The 18,193-nt window shown below is 41.0% G+C and overlaps 1 protein-coding gene across 1 annotated transcript in view; it reads left to right on the plus strand.

Moving 5' to 3' along the window:
- The window catches only part of UNC5C (unc-5 netrin receptor C), a 379,402-nt gene that overhangs the window by 242,328 nt on the left and 118,881 nt on the right, over positions 1-18,193 (plus strand). The window contains exon 4 of the mRNA XM_088464462.1: positions 14,244-14,387. Coding sequence (XP_088320588.1) covers positions 14,244-14,387 — 144 coding nt within the window. The remainder of the gene's footprint in view (positions 1-14,243; positions 14,388-18,193) is intronic.

Below are 18,193 nucleotides of genomic sequence, written 5' to 3' on the forward strand. Positions count from 1 at the left end.
AACCTCCCCTTCCCCACATCCTAAACATTACACCCCCTCCCCAGGTGCCTAACCTCCCCAGGTGCCTAACCTCTCCTTCCCCGCACCCTAATCTTAACACTCCCTACCTGGTGCCTAACACTTACCCTCACCAAATGCTTAACCCTAACACCGCTACCTAATCCTAACATCCCCCTAACACCCCGATACTTACCTTCGGGATGCCAGTGGTTTGAATTTCGGCACCGGCATTCAGACCGTCGGCATCCAGCAAGATGCCGACTATGGCCCTGATTCAGAGCCGGACGCAAGTGGCTGCTCGTTCGCTCCGAGCGATGTTTGCCCAACTGCGCATGCGTACGGATCGTAATACGCATGCGCGAACCACTCAGTGCAGCCGAAATTCATGTGCTCGCAAAATAGCGAATGCCTGATAATTTGAGTGACAGAAAGAGGCGTATGTGGGTGGTAACAGGGGAAGGTGCTTGAAATTGGGGAGTGGAGATCCGATCGCAGGCGTGCTTAAAGGTCAAAACGGGCGTTTTATGGGTGTGCATATTTAAAACAGTAGCGTCATTGACCACGTCACTGGGTTCTTTTATAGCCAGAACTGCTCGCAAAATTGTGGTAGCAAAAACCAACCCCAAGAATAGCGAGCAGTTCATACCCTGGTCGATGTACTCGATTAATCTAATAAATAGCGGACATGACGTAGGATGCGAGCGGCCAGGGGGCGTATTTTTCCAAAAAACGAACGCAAGTTTTGTTCGCACGTTCAGACCTAGAGGCGTGAACAGACCGCAAACAGCGAACGGTTCATTTGAATAGCCACCCCTCGCAAATAGCGAGTGGCTCTGAATCAGGGCCTATATCCCCTTTGGACTACTGTATATTATATGACAGGACTCCAAACAGTTGATGTCAGCTATCTAAATTGCTTATAGAATACTTACTGTTCTCTTTTCCAAAGTGCAGAACTGTGTGAGAACCTGATGACTACAGTTTTAGAAACGTTCTCCATATACAAATTTCTACTCAATTCTTTTAGGCCTAAAACCCCTATACAAGATTATTAGTGGTTGATGCAGATGCCTTAGTGTGTAAAGCAAAATTTTCCCAAGTGTATTAAATAAGTGATAGAGATGTGAATTAGCAGTAGGAGACACAGAGTATATGGTGGAACTACTCGGACGCATTATATACACGTAAAGATTTTCTGTCCAACCATCCAACTAGCTGATTGGTTGGAATGAAAATCTGGTAAGGTATGAAAGCAAATGACAATCATGACAATTTGCTCCCAAACACCGGAAAATGGACAAAAACTGTTGTTTGAACAAATTGTTTAGATCAAACATTTGACAAACTTGTCTGACGACCATTTTTATCTGTTTTCTGGCATTTAGTAGTAAGTTGCTGATCATCAGTTGCTCCCATACATTACCAGATTTTCATTCCAACCAATCAACTAGTTTCCATTTCATCCTGAGTTCTGGATCTTAAAACGTGGCTGATGATACTATTGCACATAATAATGCAACAAAATCTGTCATCTAAGTCAAGTGAAAATCTCTAATTTCTCTACTTATAAAGGACTCAAAGTTCTATGTCCATGGAGGATAAAATAATTAGCAAACATGCATAGCCTATTTAGTATATAGCAGCGACTTGCTAAATGGCTGCGGCTTCCGTCCTATTTAGCATACAACGTTTTTCACTTTCTGCATGTAGACACAGTCTTATGTATATAACTAAGTAAGGATAGCAATAGTCTCTCCAACTTTAGTACAGTCTTGTATACAGAAAAGGTACACTTGTAATAGTATCTCTGGCTGGGATACCGCCTTCTGTGCGGAACTTAAACAGAGTCTTATGTCAGAGTCTTTGCTCTCACTGCACGGCACCATCTTCCCAAAGATGTCACTGGGAAGATGGCGCCACAGAGGAGGAAGGTAAGTATACTCTGGATGCACGTTGTGTGGAGCAGGGCCCCCCTGGACTCAGTAGCACATGTGCACCGCATAGCCTGCACCCATTGTAAATACACCTATGTCTGGGTGGCATATTTTTAGTTGTAGTATTTTAATCAAATTTGTAGAGGTTTTGCTGATGTCCTGTAATATACTATATTACTTTTCAGGAAGGTTGGTTCCTATCCTAGGATATACAGTGTACTCCTGATTGATGTAATGGTTCAGAGAAATAAATGTACTAGACATTTTGGTGTTGTGCAGACTATGTTTGTTTCTTTCTGTCTGTACAGAGATGTCAGGGCCACTGAAGATTGTGTTTACTGTAACTGTTCTGAATTCAAAGACTGTGTAGGTATTAAATCAGTAAACTGTTTTTGTAATTGGTATCACACAAGGCTACTGAAAAGCTGGAAGACAATTAGACTGGAGAGCTCTCTCCCATTACTTTGATTAAGACTTATGCGCTGCTGTTTAAGAAATGTTACTTATTCTCTTAGCCAACATTGTCATTGTAGCGCTCATTAATGCTGGGTTTCAAACTGAGAAGTATCTAAAATTGCTACACATTCAGAAAAATGTAGGTTAAATAGAAAAGTTCTAAAGTGTGCACATATGCAATATGTTAAAGTTTCTAGTTGTCAGAATCTCTCTCTTTCCCCTCATCTTTTCATTTCTCTTATCAGCATGTGATTCTATTATATAGATTATCCTTAGCATTCCCATTTTTCCTTTTCATTCTTGCTATTGTACTTTTGGGACATCCTCGCCTTTTTTCCTCTACAGAATGTTACTTCATTATGTGGCCTGTACATCCCTGTGTGTCTTTTTTCATTCTTTTATACTGTTATACATTTTTGGTAGTGGATAATGTTGTGATGTTGTTGTTGGGTATTTTTCAGGAATGTCTGTGTTGAACTCATGAGGTGCTATGTGATGAGTAATTATGTGAAGAGAAAATAACAGAAGTGACTGTGGGCCTGATTCAGAGTTGGGAATAGAGAGAGATATCTCTCTCAACTATCCATTACCCGACTTTGTGAGCAATGCGACTAAAACTTCCTGGTTTTGGTCGGATTGTTCACAAAGTCGGGTAATGAAAAGGCCCCTTTAGTGTACCACAGTAGCAAGTCTGTATTGTACTTTAGTTAAAAAAGTTAAAGGTTTATTTTCATGCAGCAATAAAGGGGTATACACTCGGGACGACCGTCAGCGATAACAATATCGCTGAATGATCTCCCGGGTGTGCTGGATCATCGATATCAATCATCCAGCACACCACCAACCCACCAACGATGGCCAACGACCCACGATCAACGGTGGTGGGTCCCTATAGTAACCTGGTCGATATTGACAAGGTTGGTCTGCATGCACGGGCGATGGACGATATCGTTATCTTCCATGCTTGCCCGCGCATCGCAGGTCATTGGTGGGTTGGAAGGGACCAAAAAATGCATGATATGAATGATAACGATATTATCGATATCGTTATTGTTCATATAGAGCATTTTAATCATCCCGTGTGTACTAACCATAAGACAAAGTTGCCTATATAACGAAAAAGATTCAGATGATACATAAGAAATTAATATATGGATACAATGAGAAATGGACACTTTTGAAGTTCAGTAACAGTTAATAGATGCTGAAATTTATCATAAATGGGATATTAGACCAACGCCTGACAGGTAGATGTTTTCATATTGCCATAAATCAGCACTTATTTAAAATACTCAGCAAAAGATATGAAATAAGTTGTTTCCATTACATCTTTCATGTTCTGTTCTACAAGGGCTGCCATCTGTCATTCTTAGCTCATATCCCTTCTACCTAGCTTGGGTAAAATGATGGAGTCAACTTGTGTCTCTGAGGCTTTGTAGGTTAATTTACTATTTGATAAAATATTATGTTTACTGGAAAAAGGACACAGCTGTTTTCAAACTGGTTAAAGACAATGTATATTCATAGACTGTCATACACTGCCATCAAGTGCAGAATCACACAGAGAGAAATATAAACAGTTTATTTCTGCAGTGTTGTTATTGCATTTTTATATACCTAAAATTTCTCAGCAGCCAGCAATGTTCTTTATTTACTGCATGCATCCAATCTCACTAGGGCCCCTACTTACTACAATTCGCATTTAAAATGCAGTTATAAGCTCTGTCACTGTGAATCCCGTCCGCATACTTCACATGTGCAGAATGTGCCACCACTGGATACTGCAAGTAGTGATTCACTGCTTTTTTTAAATGTGGTCACTGGCTACAGCCTTAAATTATGTCAATCATGTCTACTTTTCTAACTCTGACACTTCTTAAAACTTATCCAGGCAAAATTTAAGTAACCCTAACACTCAATCCACAAAACTATCCCCCCAATTCACCAAACACCTTCCCAAATCCAGTCATCCATTTCCATAAAGGAGGTTGTCCCAGTGGGTGAGGAGGTTCAGATGGTGCTTAGGCATAAATGATGACAGATGGAGGCATGGCAAGATCCCTCTGGGGGGATAAGTTTTACGTAATACATCTTATCCCCTGAAAACTTGAAGACTATCATGCGTCTGACTCTGAGGCTGCAAATGTTATGCACGCCCCCTGCTGGACGTCTATACGAATAGGAGCCCAAAGGAGCAATTCAATTGTTTCTCTATTCAGGCACCCATTAGTATTTATCGCTGCTAAAAGCACCTGGTTTTGATGCGCAAAGAAGTGGTAAAGGTGCCCAAAACAAAGGACTTTGCACACATTTGCACACTCGGATATTCCCGAGTCGGCGCCGCTCACACCACAGTCGGGTCTGCATAGACCCGGCTTTTCCGGCGTGAAAGTGGACGCTTGAAGATGACGTCATCTCCAAGCGCCACTGAAGCCGGACCAGTCGGCAGGCTTGCGGCGCACTGCAGGTCATCAAGACCTGGAGTGCGCCGTACACAAAGCAGGGTTTTACGGGTTACGCCCGTGTTAAACCCTGCTATTTACCAGGGTTGGATTGCCGGGTCGTCCAACCCTCACCCCTTTTACACCAAGGAGCTGCCCGGGTTAACCCTGCAATAACCCGGGTTTTAGCTCCGGTATAAAAGGGGTATAACATAGAACAGGTCTAGCAGGAAAAGGGCTGTGCAGGCTACCTGCCTACATACATTTAAAATGATATGTGCCCTGTTTGAATGTGTCATGTATGTGATATCTATACTGTATGTCTCTGTAGGTTTATCTTTCTTTGCATGTGTGTATATCTTGTTTATGTATTGTATGTGTGTGTAGGTTTGGTTATTATATTACGATTAGATTCTTATTAGAAACCTCCATTTTAGATCTTTAGGGCTGTATTCAATTAGAGTAGAAAAGCCCGAATCCGTGGAAAAGTATCGCGGATGACGTCATTTCACCAGGTGGAAAGTTTACGCCATATTCAATTCCAAAGACTTTCGTGTACGTGAAACGTCAATGCAATGTAATCGGTGGAAAAATGTCGCCTATGAATAGCAGGTGGAAAAAAGTGCAGAATTGCGGTTTTAGGGTGCAAACTTCTGAAACCCCCCTGCACCCTTGGGACAGTCCCCTAAAGTTAAACTGTGTCAAAAAAATAAAAAAAAATACTTTAGAACACCCCAAAAAAGTACTTTCATTTTGGGGGCGAAACAGTTCAAAGTTGGGGGACAAACGTAAAAACTAGCGAAATACCCTTCTAGGGGGTACCCAAGTATGGGGCATGTGTTTTTTTGATTGCAGGTGCTTGCGGAAGGTGGATTATTTACTTAATTTAAAACTACACTTTGGCAACTTAAAAATATGCTAGCACCCATTTTCAAATACCCCAAATTTGCTGGCAGTAGTTATTTTCACATAAAAATACTGCTAAATGCTATTCTTCATCACTTGTGTTAATGCGCTAATTGGCACCAATTGACACAACTTAAGTGCCCCAAATACCTTCACTAGGGCTAATCGGGGGCATCTCTAGTGATCATCAGTGTTAGTGCATCTTTTGGCGGGTGTCAGGCTATGCTCCCCATGTTTGACAGAACTATTCGCCTGCTTCAGTTTCGCCGGGTGCCGTTTTCTCATCCTTTCTACTTGAATACGACGAATAGCGGGAACGCACCAATACTTTTCCGCATGCAAAACACGCGATGTAGGCGAAAAGTCTGGCATGCGAAAAAGTATCACGGGTGCGAAACTAATTGAATAAGGCCCTTTAAAGTTCAAATATCTATCAATGAAAGTAGCATTATATAATTATAAAATTAATTTTTGCCTCGGGGAAACATTTTTTTGCGCCTGGGCCCATTACACGCTAGTTCTGCCAAGCATACGTTCAATCAATTTTGGTAAAAGCACTGCAAAAAATAGTCTATGCTCCGCTTCCCGTAATGCAACATGAGGGACCCCAGCCTGCCGGGGAACACGTCTGTAGATTTGAACAGTAGTCCAACAAAATGATGAGCTAGTGACAAAATTGTAAACTGCAGAATAAAAGTATCAGTTATTCATCTTCTCATATAATTACACGACGTGTACAGGTGGCTGAAATTCAGAGGAGGTTTTTTGTTATTTTTTTTCCCACGATCACTACCCCTCATCTAGCAAGTGCTGAAGAACCATTACACCTCGTGCTAGCACATTGAGATTCATCTTCAGATTCTAACTGCCTCAAAAGTGCTTCAATTTTGCATGAGCAGTAATCTAGAGACTGGGAAGCATTACTGAGTGCTGACAGCCCAGATCATTAGAGAGAGCATGTAAATCCTCTGAACCATACATAAAAAGTGCACAGATTTTCTTTGTGAGATGGGCACCACAGTTTTAATGCAAAACTGAAACCTCTGGCAGCTATTATTCAGCTTATTATTTTTTATTTTCTCTTGTGTGTTATTTAGTAGAAAAATCACACCAGCAAAAGTGTGAAAAAGTATTTTACTTTGAACCTTTTAAATTTGTGTGAGTTCTAGTGGCTAAGACACATTGGTATTAAAAACTAGCTAATGGGCTGGTGTGAACCATTTAAAGACACAACACTCCAACAGAAGTATATCACAATTGAAAAAAATGTATGACTGAGTTTAATTGGTGACACCGCACAATATAAATATTGCATAAAAAATTTAGGGTAAAGCGTGTTTAGTAACATGCACAAATATAAGTTTTCAATTCTTGCATCTTATGACAGTGTGCCTGATGTAATGTATAGATGTGTCCACATACATCTTACCTCTGTGCGCTACAAATGGCGTTAAACATAACGTGTGATCGCCGTGCAACTCGGTAGCGCCGAGCGTCTGTTTTTGCAACTTTTTACCTTCAAATGTGTCTTATTCGCATTGTGATGCCGATAGGAAGCAGCTTCTGCTGATTAAAATTATATATGGCATGCCTATATTCTGTGTGCGACTGCGGATGTATCTGCATGCGTAATGCTACGTTACAGTGTCAGCGGCTGTGACACTGTAACGTAGCATTTCGCATGTAGATACATGTATGTATGTATGTATGTATGTATATAATGTATGATATGATGTATGCTGTAAGGAATGCCTTATTTACTTGCCGGCCACCCACCCACCATTAACTAATGGAAAACAGCCTCTTGCACTAGAGTTACTGTTTTTTAATGGCAGGCAGTGCTGTCCTAGTCATGGTTGTAAAAAAAAGTAATGGATCTAGAGCAGGTTCTCAAACTCGGTCCTCAGGACCCCCAACAGTGCATGTTTTCCAGGTCTCCTCACATAATCAAGTGAAATAATTAGCTCCACCTGGGGATCTTTTAAAAAGTGTCCGTGAGTAATGACTACACCTGTGCCCCTACTAGAAGTGTGAACTGTGTGGGGTCCTGAGGATCGAGTTTGAGAACCACTGATCTAGAGCATACTTGCCACCTCTCCCTGAATGTCAGGGAAACTCCCTGAAGAAGTGGTGATCTCCCTGAGGCTCTTTCTGTGAACATTGCAGATTGTTGTTTTTACTGTGACAATTGTGGGTCTGTTTCAGAGATGGACGCTATTGCACGCTGTGCAATACTATGCTAGGAGGCAGTTAGTGTAAGTCAGTGGGCCTACTGCCGGCATCGCAGATCCGAGGCATGACGTTTGTCAGGAGCCTTCTTGGGGACAAGAAGAGGAGATTCCTGTGTGAGGCGAAGTCAGGCTGAGGGTTGGGTGGTGTGGTGGACACCTCTTGAGGTTCACATGGCAGGTACGCATTTCAATGCGCCTTAGAGAGGTCCTGCACAAAATGTAGCCTACTTATGGGGAAACATTCAGCATCAAAAATTTCATAGAGCTCACCATTGTGGTAAACCTCAAAGACGAACCCAAACAGTTGCCCATCCGCCACCAGTTCATCTAAACCACCATAAGTAAAGGGTTGGGACATGTTAAGCAGGTACTCAGTGGAGCTGGTGTAGTTGTTCCCCGTCATTGAACATGATGGAGAAGTTCTCCCAGTTGTCCACCACATACAGCATACATGAGATAGGAGAGGGACCAGAACAGGCAGGCTCCGTTTCCTGTGATGGGATACAATCAGGAAGCCGTCTGACATTATACCGACAGCCGGCTTTCCGACTGTCATATCCCAGCGAGGGTGAAATGCCCGGCATCTAGATGTAGACGCTGCTCATTTCACCGACGCCAGGAGACCGGCGTCCGGCCTCCCGATCGAAGGGACACCGGGCACCGCAAGTGGACAGCCGCGAGAGGGGAGGGTTGGGTTTAGGGCTCACGGGGGGGGACTTAGGTTTAAGCACCCCCGGGAGGTTAGGGTTAGGCTAGGATGAGGGAGGGTTAGGGTTAGGCACACCCAGGGGTAGGTTAGGTTTAGGCAGCGGGGAAGGGGGGGTTAGGTTTAGGCACTTAGAGGGGGGATTAGGGTTAGGCACTTGGGGGAAGGTTAGGGTTAGGCACCCCTAAGGGAGGGTTAGGGTTAGGGGGGTAGGTTAGGTTAGTTACCTAGGGATACTTACATAGGGATGATCGGGATTTCCAGCACTGTCGGGCTGCCCCTGCCGGGAGTCAAACCGGCGGTATTTCATACCATACCGATTCCCCCGTGATGGAGACAATGGTGTGAGGCACCATCTCCCCATAAGCATTAAAATACTGAATTGCCATGTTCAAAATCCAAATCACAAATTAAGTGAAGTGAAGTGAAATTAATTTTAATACAATCCAAATTAAGGTACGTTTTCAATATCCAAATACAAATCAAGTGCATTTTCTAAAAAGAAAAAACTTAGTCATAGTGTTTAGTCCTTAGTCGCAGCTCCTGAGGTGGGGCTGCAGTGCAGACCAATATTCACATAGGGGAACCAGACCAACTGCCACCACAAATGCTGCCAAACATCACTGGCAGTTGGTGTAGCTCCCCTATTTGAATATTGGTCTGCACTGCAGCCCTACCTCAGGAGCTGCCACTAGTCCCAGACAGTGACCTTATAGTCCCACAGCAATGTCAATTGCGGTCGATCGTGGACACGCGGACACGCGTCCGGTCAATCGCAGTGGACGTCCGGGAGCAGCCAGCAGCAGCCAATAAGAGTAAGGCAGATTCTTATTGGCTGCTGCATCAGGTATATCACCAGCAGCCAAAAGGAATCAGTGTGATTCTTATTGGCTGCTTTGCCAAACTGAAGCTGCGTGGTCATGCCCACTTTTGCATGTCACGCCTCCTTTTTGGATACTTGGTAGATCACAAAAGGTTTTTAGCTTTATAAGTACAGTCGATTACAGAGTCCAAAAGTCTGACCACCCCTGGTCTAGAGGAAACATTTTACCCCTTTTCTGCCCCTTAGGAGTTGAATTTCAAAAAATCCCTGCTTAGTTGGTGCTTAGGTTATATATGTGCTCCCCTAATGTCATGTTTCTAGGTCCAGAGCTAAGCGTTGATGAGTCAGTGAGTCAATAACGTTTGTTTTTATATATTAAGATGGATGAGTGAAGGAGGTTGAAGAGAGAGTAATAGGCATTTAGAAAACATGGACTAAAACTGCTTTTATATATGAATACTGTAAGTATCTACAAAGCACCCTTCTATGTACACCCTTATAAAATCAGGCTGTATATACGTTTGGAGTTCTGTATATTGTCCTGAAATTGTGTCTGGTGTATAAACAGTAAATTACAGTGTCTATTCTACCTTCAAAATTAGATCAACTGCTGCTTGATTTAACCTGATTTAAATCGTAAATGAATAACGAGAGTGAGAGGACCTCAGTACTATCTATATTATACATGTCACCTTTGTACGATTTTATTTTTCTTCAATGGTCAAAATGCACCTAGAATAACTCTTCCTCTCAGAAGTGCATCCTATTATCAGTAAAGGGCTGAGGTTAAGTTTCTGGCACCTCTGACCATAGGATTAAAAAGGCTGCGTCTCCGTATCTACCTGTAATACACAGAGAACATCTCCTAAATAGTGCCTTTTCCACCTGAAGCTCATTTGCATAAGTATAAAATTAGGCTATCCATGCTTACTGAGGAATAATTTACTAATACTACTATTCTCAGATTTTGCTGACTTTTGCACTCAAGCAGATGCCGCCAGCTTAAGGTGACCAGCCAACGGGGAAGATGGCAGGAGCAACTGCCTGATAAATCGGAGTGCCTACCTGCTGTACACAATGTATCCCTACAATCTCCATTCACAGTCTGAAGTTGGCTGGACAATATTCTGGTGTATCAGACAGGTTTGAAAACCAAACCGAACGATCCAGCCCATTTTTCAGTCATTTTCAGTTTGTGAACGATCATCACTTAATAACATACATTGAGCAATAATTATTCAAACCAGTCGTTTGGTCTTCTGGTTTGCACAATTATCACGCAGTTAATGTCCAGCTTTAACCCAGAAATCCACAGACTTACTCCTAAAAATACATGCATTTTCACTAAAGTATGCACATGACATCACAATAGAGCATTTTGAACCCTGGTAAATGAGATTTATTGTATTGGACATGTCAGTTTATATTAGGCAATATAATACATATGATCAGGTACTGTACTTGGTGATGAATATAGAATAGTTGTGTCCTACACAAGAGCTATATTATTTGTATACTGTTTTAAGCTGTTTTGTGGAGTTTCCTTTTATACTGGTTTACAGTGACAATTAACCTTTACTCTGTCTTAATAAGCTACTTTTAAGCTTTTAACCATATACGTTTTTTTATGACGATTCATTAGGGATCACGACCCACTTTAATAATAACATAAAATGCCTGTGCTATGTACTAATTGTGTTAATAAATACAAATGCTCATAGCATTGTAGACAAAAATACAGTTAATAATTTTTTTATAGAATAAATTCAGAAGTCAGCTGAGTGAATCATAGCACAGCATTTTGGCTATATAGCTAATTCACTATTCTGGTATGTGGGTAGTTGAATTTGGTCTATAAAATTAATTTTCTTCACAAATGTGGCATATATATTCAAGTGCATCAGAAACATTTCACAGTATATACAGAATTATCTTCTCTACAAAATAATTTAAACATATTCAGCCTTTCCAGGACCTTGAAAACCGGAGATATGTTTTAGTTTTTCCGTATTACTTCTTAATGACCCGTACATTTATATAGTGACATTACCAACAACTCAGACAATTATACTACCTTGCCAAGTGTTCAGAAAAATGTTATGCTTAACCTTGAAAATGTATTCTCCAGTATTCAATGAAATTGAAAGGGTATACAGTACTCATCTGCACTCTCCTTGAATTAGCTGAGATTTCAACGTGCATATTTCTCCATTAATGGTACATTGTGGAGTCTATTAAATTATGTGGAGATTTTAGCAGTAATAGAAAAAAAGACATTCACAAATGATAAGCAAATTACAAAATAAGTGGTTAGAAAAGTAAAAATCCTTCACCCATGTGTCTGTAGGACAATTAATGTAAAATAATATTCATATAGTGACATCACTGTGGCATGCCTCATGTGTCAGCCAGGTTACTCTTTTAAAGTGAGTAAATAGGCTGAGTTAATTATGCCTACAAAATGGCTGCTTCCACTGAGTGTAGTCAACATGTATATTATAGTTTAGAAATATAATAAAGAACATATTATTTAGATGTTCTGCTTAGGGGTATGGTATAAGAAACTTGATGAGCGCTTATTTTAAATATAAATGAGTAGTAAATAATATAGATATAGTTTATGGTATACATAAAATCTGCCCGTGTTAATATTTGCACCCCTAAATGTATAGATTCTGCCACATAGTTTGTTCTATAAATAAATTTGGACAGCAATAAATAACAATATACAGGATACAATACTGTACATATATCAGTTTTGCTCCGCACACTCTCAAAATGTCTTCCAGCAGCACGCTGATACGTATCCAAAGGTTAGCATAACAGACACTGCGAAACTCACTTATAGAACACAAGCGACTATCTTTTTTCTCTCAACACTTTTTGAGTTTTCTATTTTTATGTAAATGTCTGATGCAAGGTGACTGTGCATTCGACTGCTACTAATGTAACTCTGATATTTAAGTACCTCAACTCCCAAACCACCAAACTGCTTTGAACTTGCTTGTTACCATCATTATTAAAACATTCCCATAGCATGCTGGAGAAGCTTGTTTCTCAGTCTTGCTGTTAGAGAGGTTGGCAGGTTAAACACACATGCTCTTTGAATTTATATTTGTGATATCAACAATTTTTCTGCTTTCCCTTATCTTCACATATTACAGGAAATAGCCTTTAATGTTTCTTGAGAGACGCATGGAACATTTTTTAATTTCCTTATTTTCTTTAAGTACTTTTAATAATCTACTGTAATTGCTCATGATTATATTATTATATTATTTATTTGTTCAGGCATAGCTTGTTATTTGCAGATAAACTGTAATGGGTAATTATGCAAGGAGACGATAGGTGGAACACATCACATTAAAATGAGTTCCCACCAGAAATCTCACAGATATTACATGCTCCGCTGAATCGTTGTTATGTTTTCAAGCACACTCTAGATATAAACAGCATGCGATATGAACAGTATACAACTGTGCACAAACTGCAATTAATCGTCTGTACGGGGAATAGGAGCTCTCTGTGAGGCTAAAGAGAAATCAAAGGACTGGTTTGGCTTTTGATGGCTTGATGCGTCACAAATAGGAACATTCATAGCATGAATACCTCTTAGGTTTGTGTAGCTCTAGCCTCAGGTTACATGACGCAGAATTCCAAAAAACTGTGAAAGAGGCCTTTCATCCATTGTTAATATCGCTTTTTCTGTTATGTTTTCATTTCATTTATTTTTATTTTTAAATCAAATATTTGATCAATAGGCTCAACATGTTATGTATAATGAGATATATTAGCAAACCACTATTTACATATATCTCCTTTGGTGATTTTTTTTAAGAGCTCACTGATAGTAAATAAACTAGTCTATTGATGTTTTGTTGCTTCAAGTTGCTGAAAACACTACTTTTGCCAGCATGATACAAGCTTGATCTTATACAAGCTTCCCCTCCCTTCTTTTAAAAAGACCTCCAATCAGTAAACCCTCCATTGATAAACCTCTTCCTCTCAGTAAACCACAGCTCATTCAGTAGCTTTGAGCTTGGATAAGCATTGATGCTAAAGAATAGGCATTAATGGATACAGGCCCTGATTCAGAGCTGCTCGAAAAAACGAGCGCTCGCTCTGATTCAGGGCGGGCGCTTGTTTTTAAGTTGCGGCCTCCTGGCCGCTCGTATAGCGAGTGGCCAGATGATGGTCGTGATGGTCAAGACCATCGCGACCATCGGGCTTGCGACAAGACCCTTACGATAGGGTCTCGTGGCCGCAAGCCCCAGTGGACTTCCTGCTCTAATAGAGCAGGAAGTCCACCTACTGACATCACGAGTGATGTCAGTAGGGCCGCCCATAAATGGCAGGCGTTCCTGCAGGAATGCCTCCGTTTGCCCAGCCACCCCCCCTCCCCGCCTACAAAACGGGGCGAGCTGTCGATCAAAATCGACAGCAGCCCCTTTTGTTTGCGAGTGTCGGAGCGAGTGCTTTGTGCGCTCGCTCCGGGTCTTGCGCATGCGCAGTGCGCACGCCGCGTGTGCGCACTGGCCAACCATCGACCCGCTTGCGAGCACTATGCGCTTGCGAGCGGGTCTGAATCAGGCCCACAGTACATCCCAAATTGTGGGAGTTCTGGGCACATGACCACTGCGGTTCTAGTACTTTGGGGGAGACTGGGATGAGTAATTGTAAGATACTTGGAGTAAACATACTGTATGTAGGTATTGTTTGTAATTCTCCTGTACTGTGGCTTTGCAGGTCTCATTGTCCGAGAAGTGAGTATTGAGATATCTCGACAACAAGTAGAGGAGCTGTTTGGACTAGAAGACTACTGGTGTCAGTGTGTTGCCTGGAGCTCTGCAGGAACTACCAAAAGCAGAAGGGCCTATGTTAGGATAGCATGTGAGTATTTTTTAACACTTCAATTGGTTTCTTAATATGATTTCAAAACTACAACAGCACCCAATACTCCTGCAGCCTATGGAGAGAAAAGGGATTCCCACCCAACCCCATAGAATATCAGGAAATAGATAAATATCTCTGGCACTGGATCAACCTTTCACTCACACAGGGGTAGATGTAGTAAGCTTTGGAGTGAGATAAAGTGGAGAGAGCTAATGTACCAACCAATCAGCTCCTAACTGCCATTTTTCAAACTGTAACATGACAGTTGATTAGTTATCTCTTTCCACTTTATCTCTCTCCAAGGTTTAGTACATCTACCCCACAGTAAGCTGTATTATTAAGTTTGGATGGCCAAAAGAGAGTGACCAAGCATAAATGTAAATAAATAGTATTTTTTTATTTTATTAATCGCATCAAAAACATAAACTACTGTCCTGGATAAACAAATTACATAACGTTATTCTCTAGTGCAACCCATTATTGATAAAAAAAAATATTTAAAATAAAATGTAACACCAAATAAATTTAAAACAGTATCATATGATAAAATGGGACATAATAATTGATAAAACTAAACATAAAGCAAAAAATAAAAGGTAAAAATCTCTCTTAAGTGGCGACCTTTTACATGGCATCCAGCCAATTTCTTAGACTGTTAAACTGCCTGTATAACACTATGGGGTTGATTCAATTAGCCACGAGGGGATCAAGTTGCCAGTGAAACAATGTGGACATGCAGGCAACAGCACCTCATCTTGCTTCCGTTGTGGCCTCGTAGACTTTTGTATGCAGCTTTATGGGGCTGCGAACAAAAACAGCGAGTCCAGATCTACTGATAGTCCAGTTTATAGCCACATGGACTCGCAGGGCGAGTCTAATTGAATCAAACGCTATATCATCTATTTGAGGAATCTTTATGAACTGTGTACTTATGGCACACTGTATGAAAACTCAACAGTGAAGCACTGATACTTGTATGTTATGTTGTATTTGTTTGTATTATCAGTGATACACTATCACAGGTTTTGGCAGCATGTTTATAAAACATGCCATTTTTGGGTAATACGCTTTTGTTAATTTTAAAGCATTCCATATAAATCTTAGGATCCACCTTTACATCAACCTTGTGACCTAGATTTACTAAGGACAGACATTAGCTTGTATTTCTACATTACACTACTATTCTTATAAACTATTATCACCTGCAAGTTTCCCAAACCTCATGAAATCATAACATGCTGTTGTAAGAAAGTGAATTGTACTGAAAATATGAAGGATTAATTCTATTGGTGAAATACGGCATTTGTACATTATATTGATATTCTCCATTTTCACATTTTGGACATGTACCTTTAAAAAGTGGAATTGAGAACCAGAACCTGTTCATTTTATTCTTTAAACAGAGAAATTGCATTTTTATTTGCATCAATGGTTTCATTTCCCTTTTCTGTGAAAATGTATTTGACTCGTGTACTTTTTTACCAATATACTGTATAAGGACATTGTCTAGCCCTGGTTAGTTATATAATAATAGGTTAGGTCAGTGGTTCCCAAACTTTTTTGAATCACGGCGCCCTAGAGTATCAGCATTGTTTTCACGGCACCCCTAAGCCAAACGTTTGTTATTGAGAAATTCAGAAAGAAATGTAGTAAAGTAAATTGTGCTTACCTGTCATCCTTAGGGTCAGTTATGTGGTGGTGGACAGGTTTGCACTTCGGTTTGTCCACATATTTACATTACATTGACCATAAATAATTTGATTTGGTGCTGGACCACCAACCTGGGGCACCCCTGCAAGTGTCCCGAGGCACCCCAGGGTGCCGCGGCGCACAGTTTGGAAACCACTGGGTTAGGTTATAGCTTTAAGAGCAAGACTCACTACAATCGTAATGGACAATAGGGTAAACTGTTTGCTGGAAAACAATGACACTATCTGACAAACATTTACAATGCATATCTTGTTTGTTTCCTGTTTAACATAATTATTTGATGTAAAATTCAGCCTTGTTACCATGTTTAGGTAGTAAGGGCCTGATGCAGAGATGGACACAATGCCTATGCTTACACAGGTGAGCGAGTATCAGTAATCTGCACGTGTCTGAGTAGCACCGCGCATGTATCGAGTATCATTTTCGTTATCGCTCGCAGTGAGGGTTATTCGCAATGAGATTGACAGACAGGGACCGTTTGTGGTTGGCAACTCAAATGCAGACATGTCAAGACCATTTTCAGGTGTGTCTCTGCCTGTGACTGCGATACCATGTGCCGTAAAAATGAATCCGGCGTCTCAGTTCCCGCGGGCCATTCTGCGCCTCCATTTTAGCCAATCAAGATTTTCCTCTTGAGTGACTGAAACAGATGTTGAGTCCATACAGTACATGATGTGATCTCCTTTAATAAAGTTTTTTCCTTATCCATATTCGAAGTGGTGCAGATCCTTCCCGTACTGAGGGCCTCATTTATAAACGAGTTTTATCATTCACAACGAGTGATAAACTTGCTGCATATGATAATGGTGCTCCAGCCGCTCAGCTTCCAACTGTCATTTTTTAAACAGATGACAGTTGGGAGCTGATTGGCTGGAGCACCATTATCATATGCAGCAAGTTTATCACTCGTTGTGAATGATAAAACTCATTGATAAATAAGGCCCTCAGTTTCTTCCCATACTTATTTATTGTGCCATAAACGTGCCCATATGGGACAGATATACATTTTAGCTCATTACAGGTTGAGTCTTCCATATCCAAAATGCTTGGGATCAGGGGTATTTTGGATATCTTGGGAATGGGACCCAAATCTAGACACAGAATGCATTTATGTTTCATATACACCTTATACACACAGCCTGAAGGTCATTTTTGTACAATATTTGTAATAATTTTGTGCCTTAATCAAAGTTTGTTTACATTGAACCATCAGAAAGTAAAGATTTCACTATCTCAGTCACGCTAAAAAACATTCTGCAGTTTCGGAATATTTGGCTATGGGAGACTCAACCTGTACTTTTTTATTGTAAATAAAAATATTTTCACTTTGATTCACCGCCAAGTCTGCCAGACTGCCCTGGAAATTGTGGGGAGTGGAGAGCTTCATAACTGGTCTATTGGAGCAGCTGCTGTGGGTGAGTATGAGCAGCGGGTCTATGTTGGCCTTTAAGTGCAGAGGCTGATAACTATCTGCACTAAAATGAAATCATCTCTTGCCCCCCAACATAAAATCATTGTGACGCCCCTGTGCGGAGGTGTGTTCTTTGTACAGTACAAGGCAGGTGGATATACTCCGATCAGTTTGTAAAGTAGTCGAATTTTCGTTTTGCCTTAGTAAGACGAAAGCTTTCCAGGAGTTGTCTAACGGAAGTATAGTCTGTAAGTTCACATCAGTGGGGGAAGAGGCCTAAACCAAAAATGCGATAGACAGAGCGGTTTGAAGAGACAAACATGTTTCCCTGTAATCTATTCAACACCAGGCCTGGTAAGAAAGTACAGATGCGTCCTCATACATCTAATCTCAATACGCCACATGACCTGAGATGCATGGCTCAAGTGAGCTGCAAGGTCCCATGTAACTACTAGTGCCGGGCACCTTTTTGGGTTTTTTTTTTATGAAAATGCATCTTAGTCACACTGGCATGACCCCATTATCTTGTAGGAGACTGCCAAGGCAGCTAAGGGCCGTATCCAATTTCAGGAGAAAAGTCTGGATCCGCTATACTTTTTCGCCGATGACGTCATTTTTGCATGTTTTGCTTTTACCCCGTATTCAATTTGAAATAATTTCCGCCTAGGCGGAAAGTCCATGC

Source organism: Taudactylus pleione, unplaced genomic scaffold, assembly GCF_031769625.1.
Source record: "Taudactylus pleione unplaced genomic scaffold, aTauple2 ptg000055l, whole genome shotgun sequence".
Classification (NCBI taxonomy): domain Eukaryota; kingdom Metazoa; phylum Chordata; class Amphibia; order Anura; family Myobatrachidae; genus Taudactylus; species Taudactylus pleione.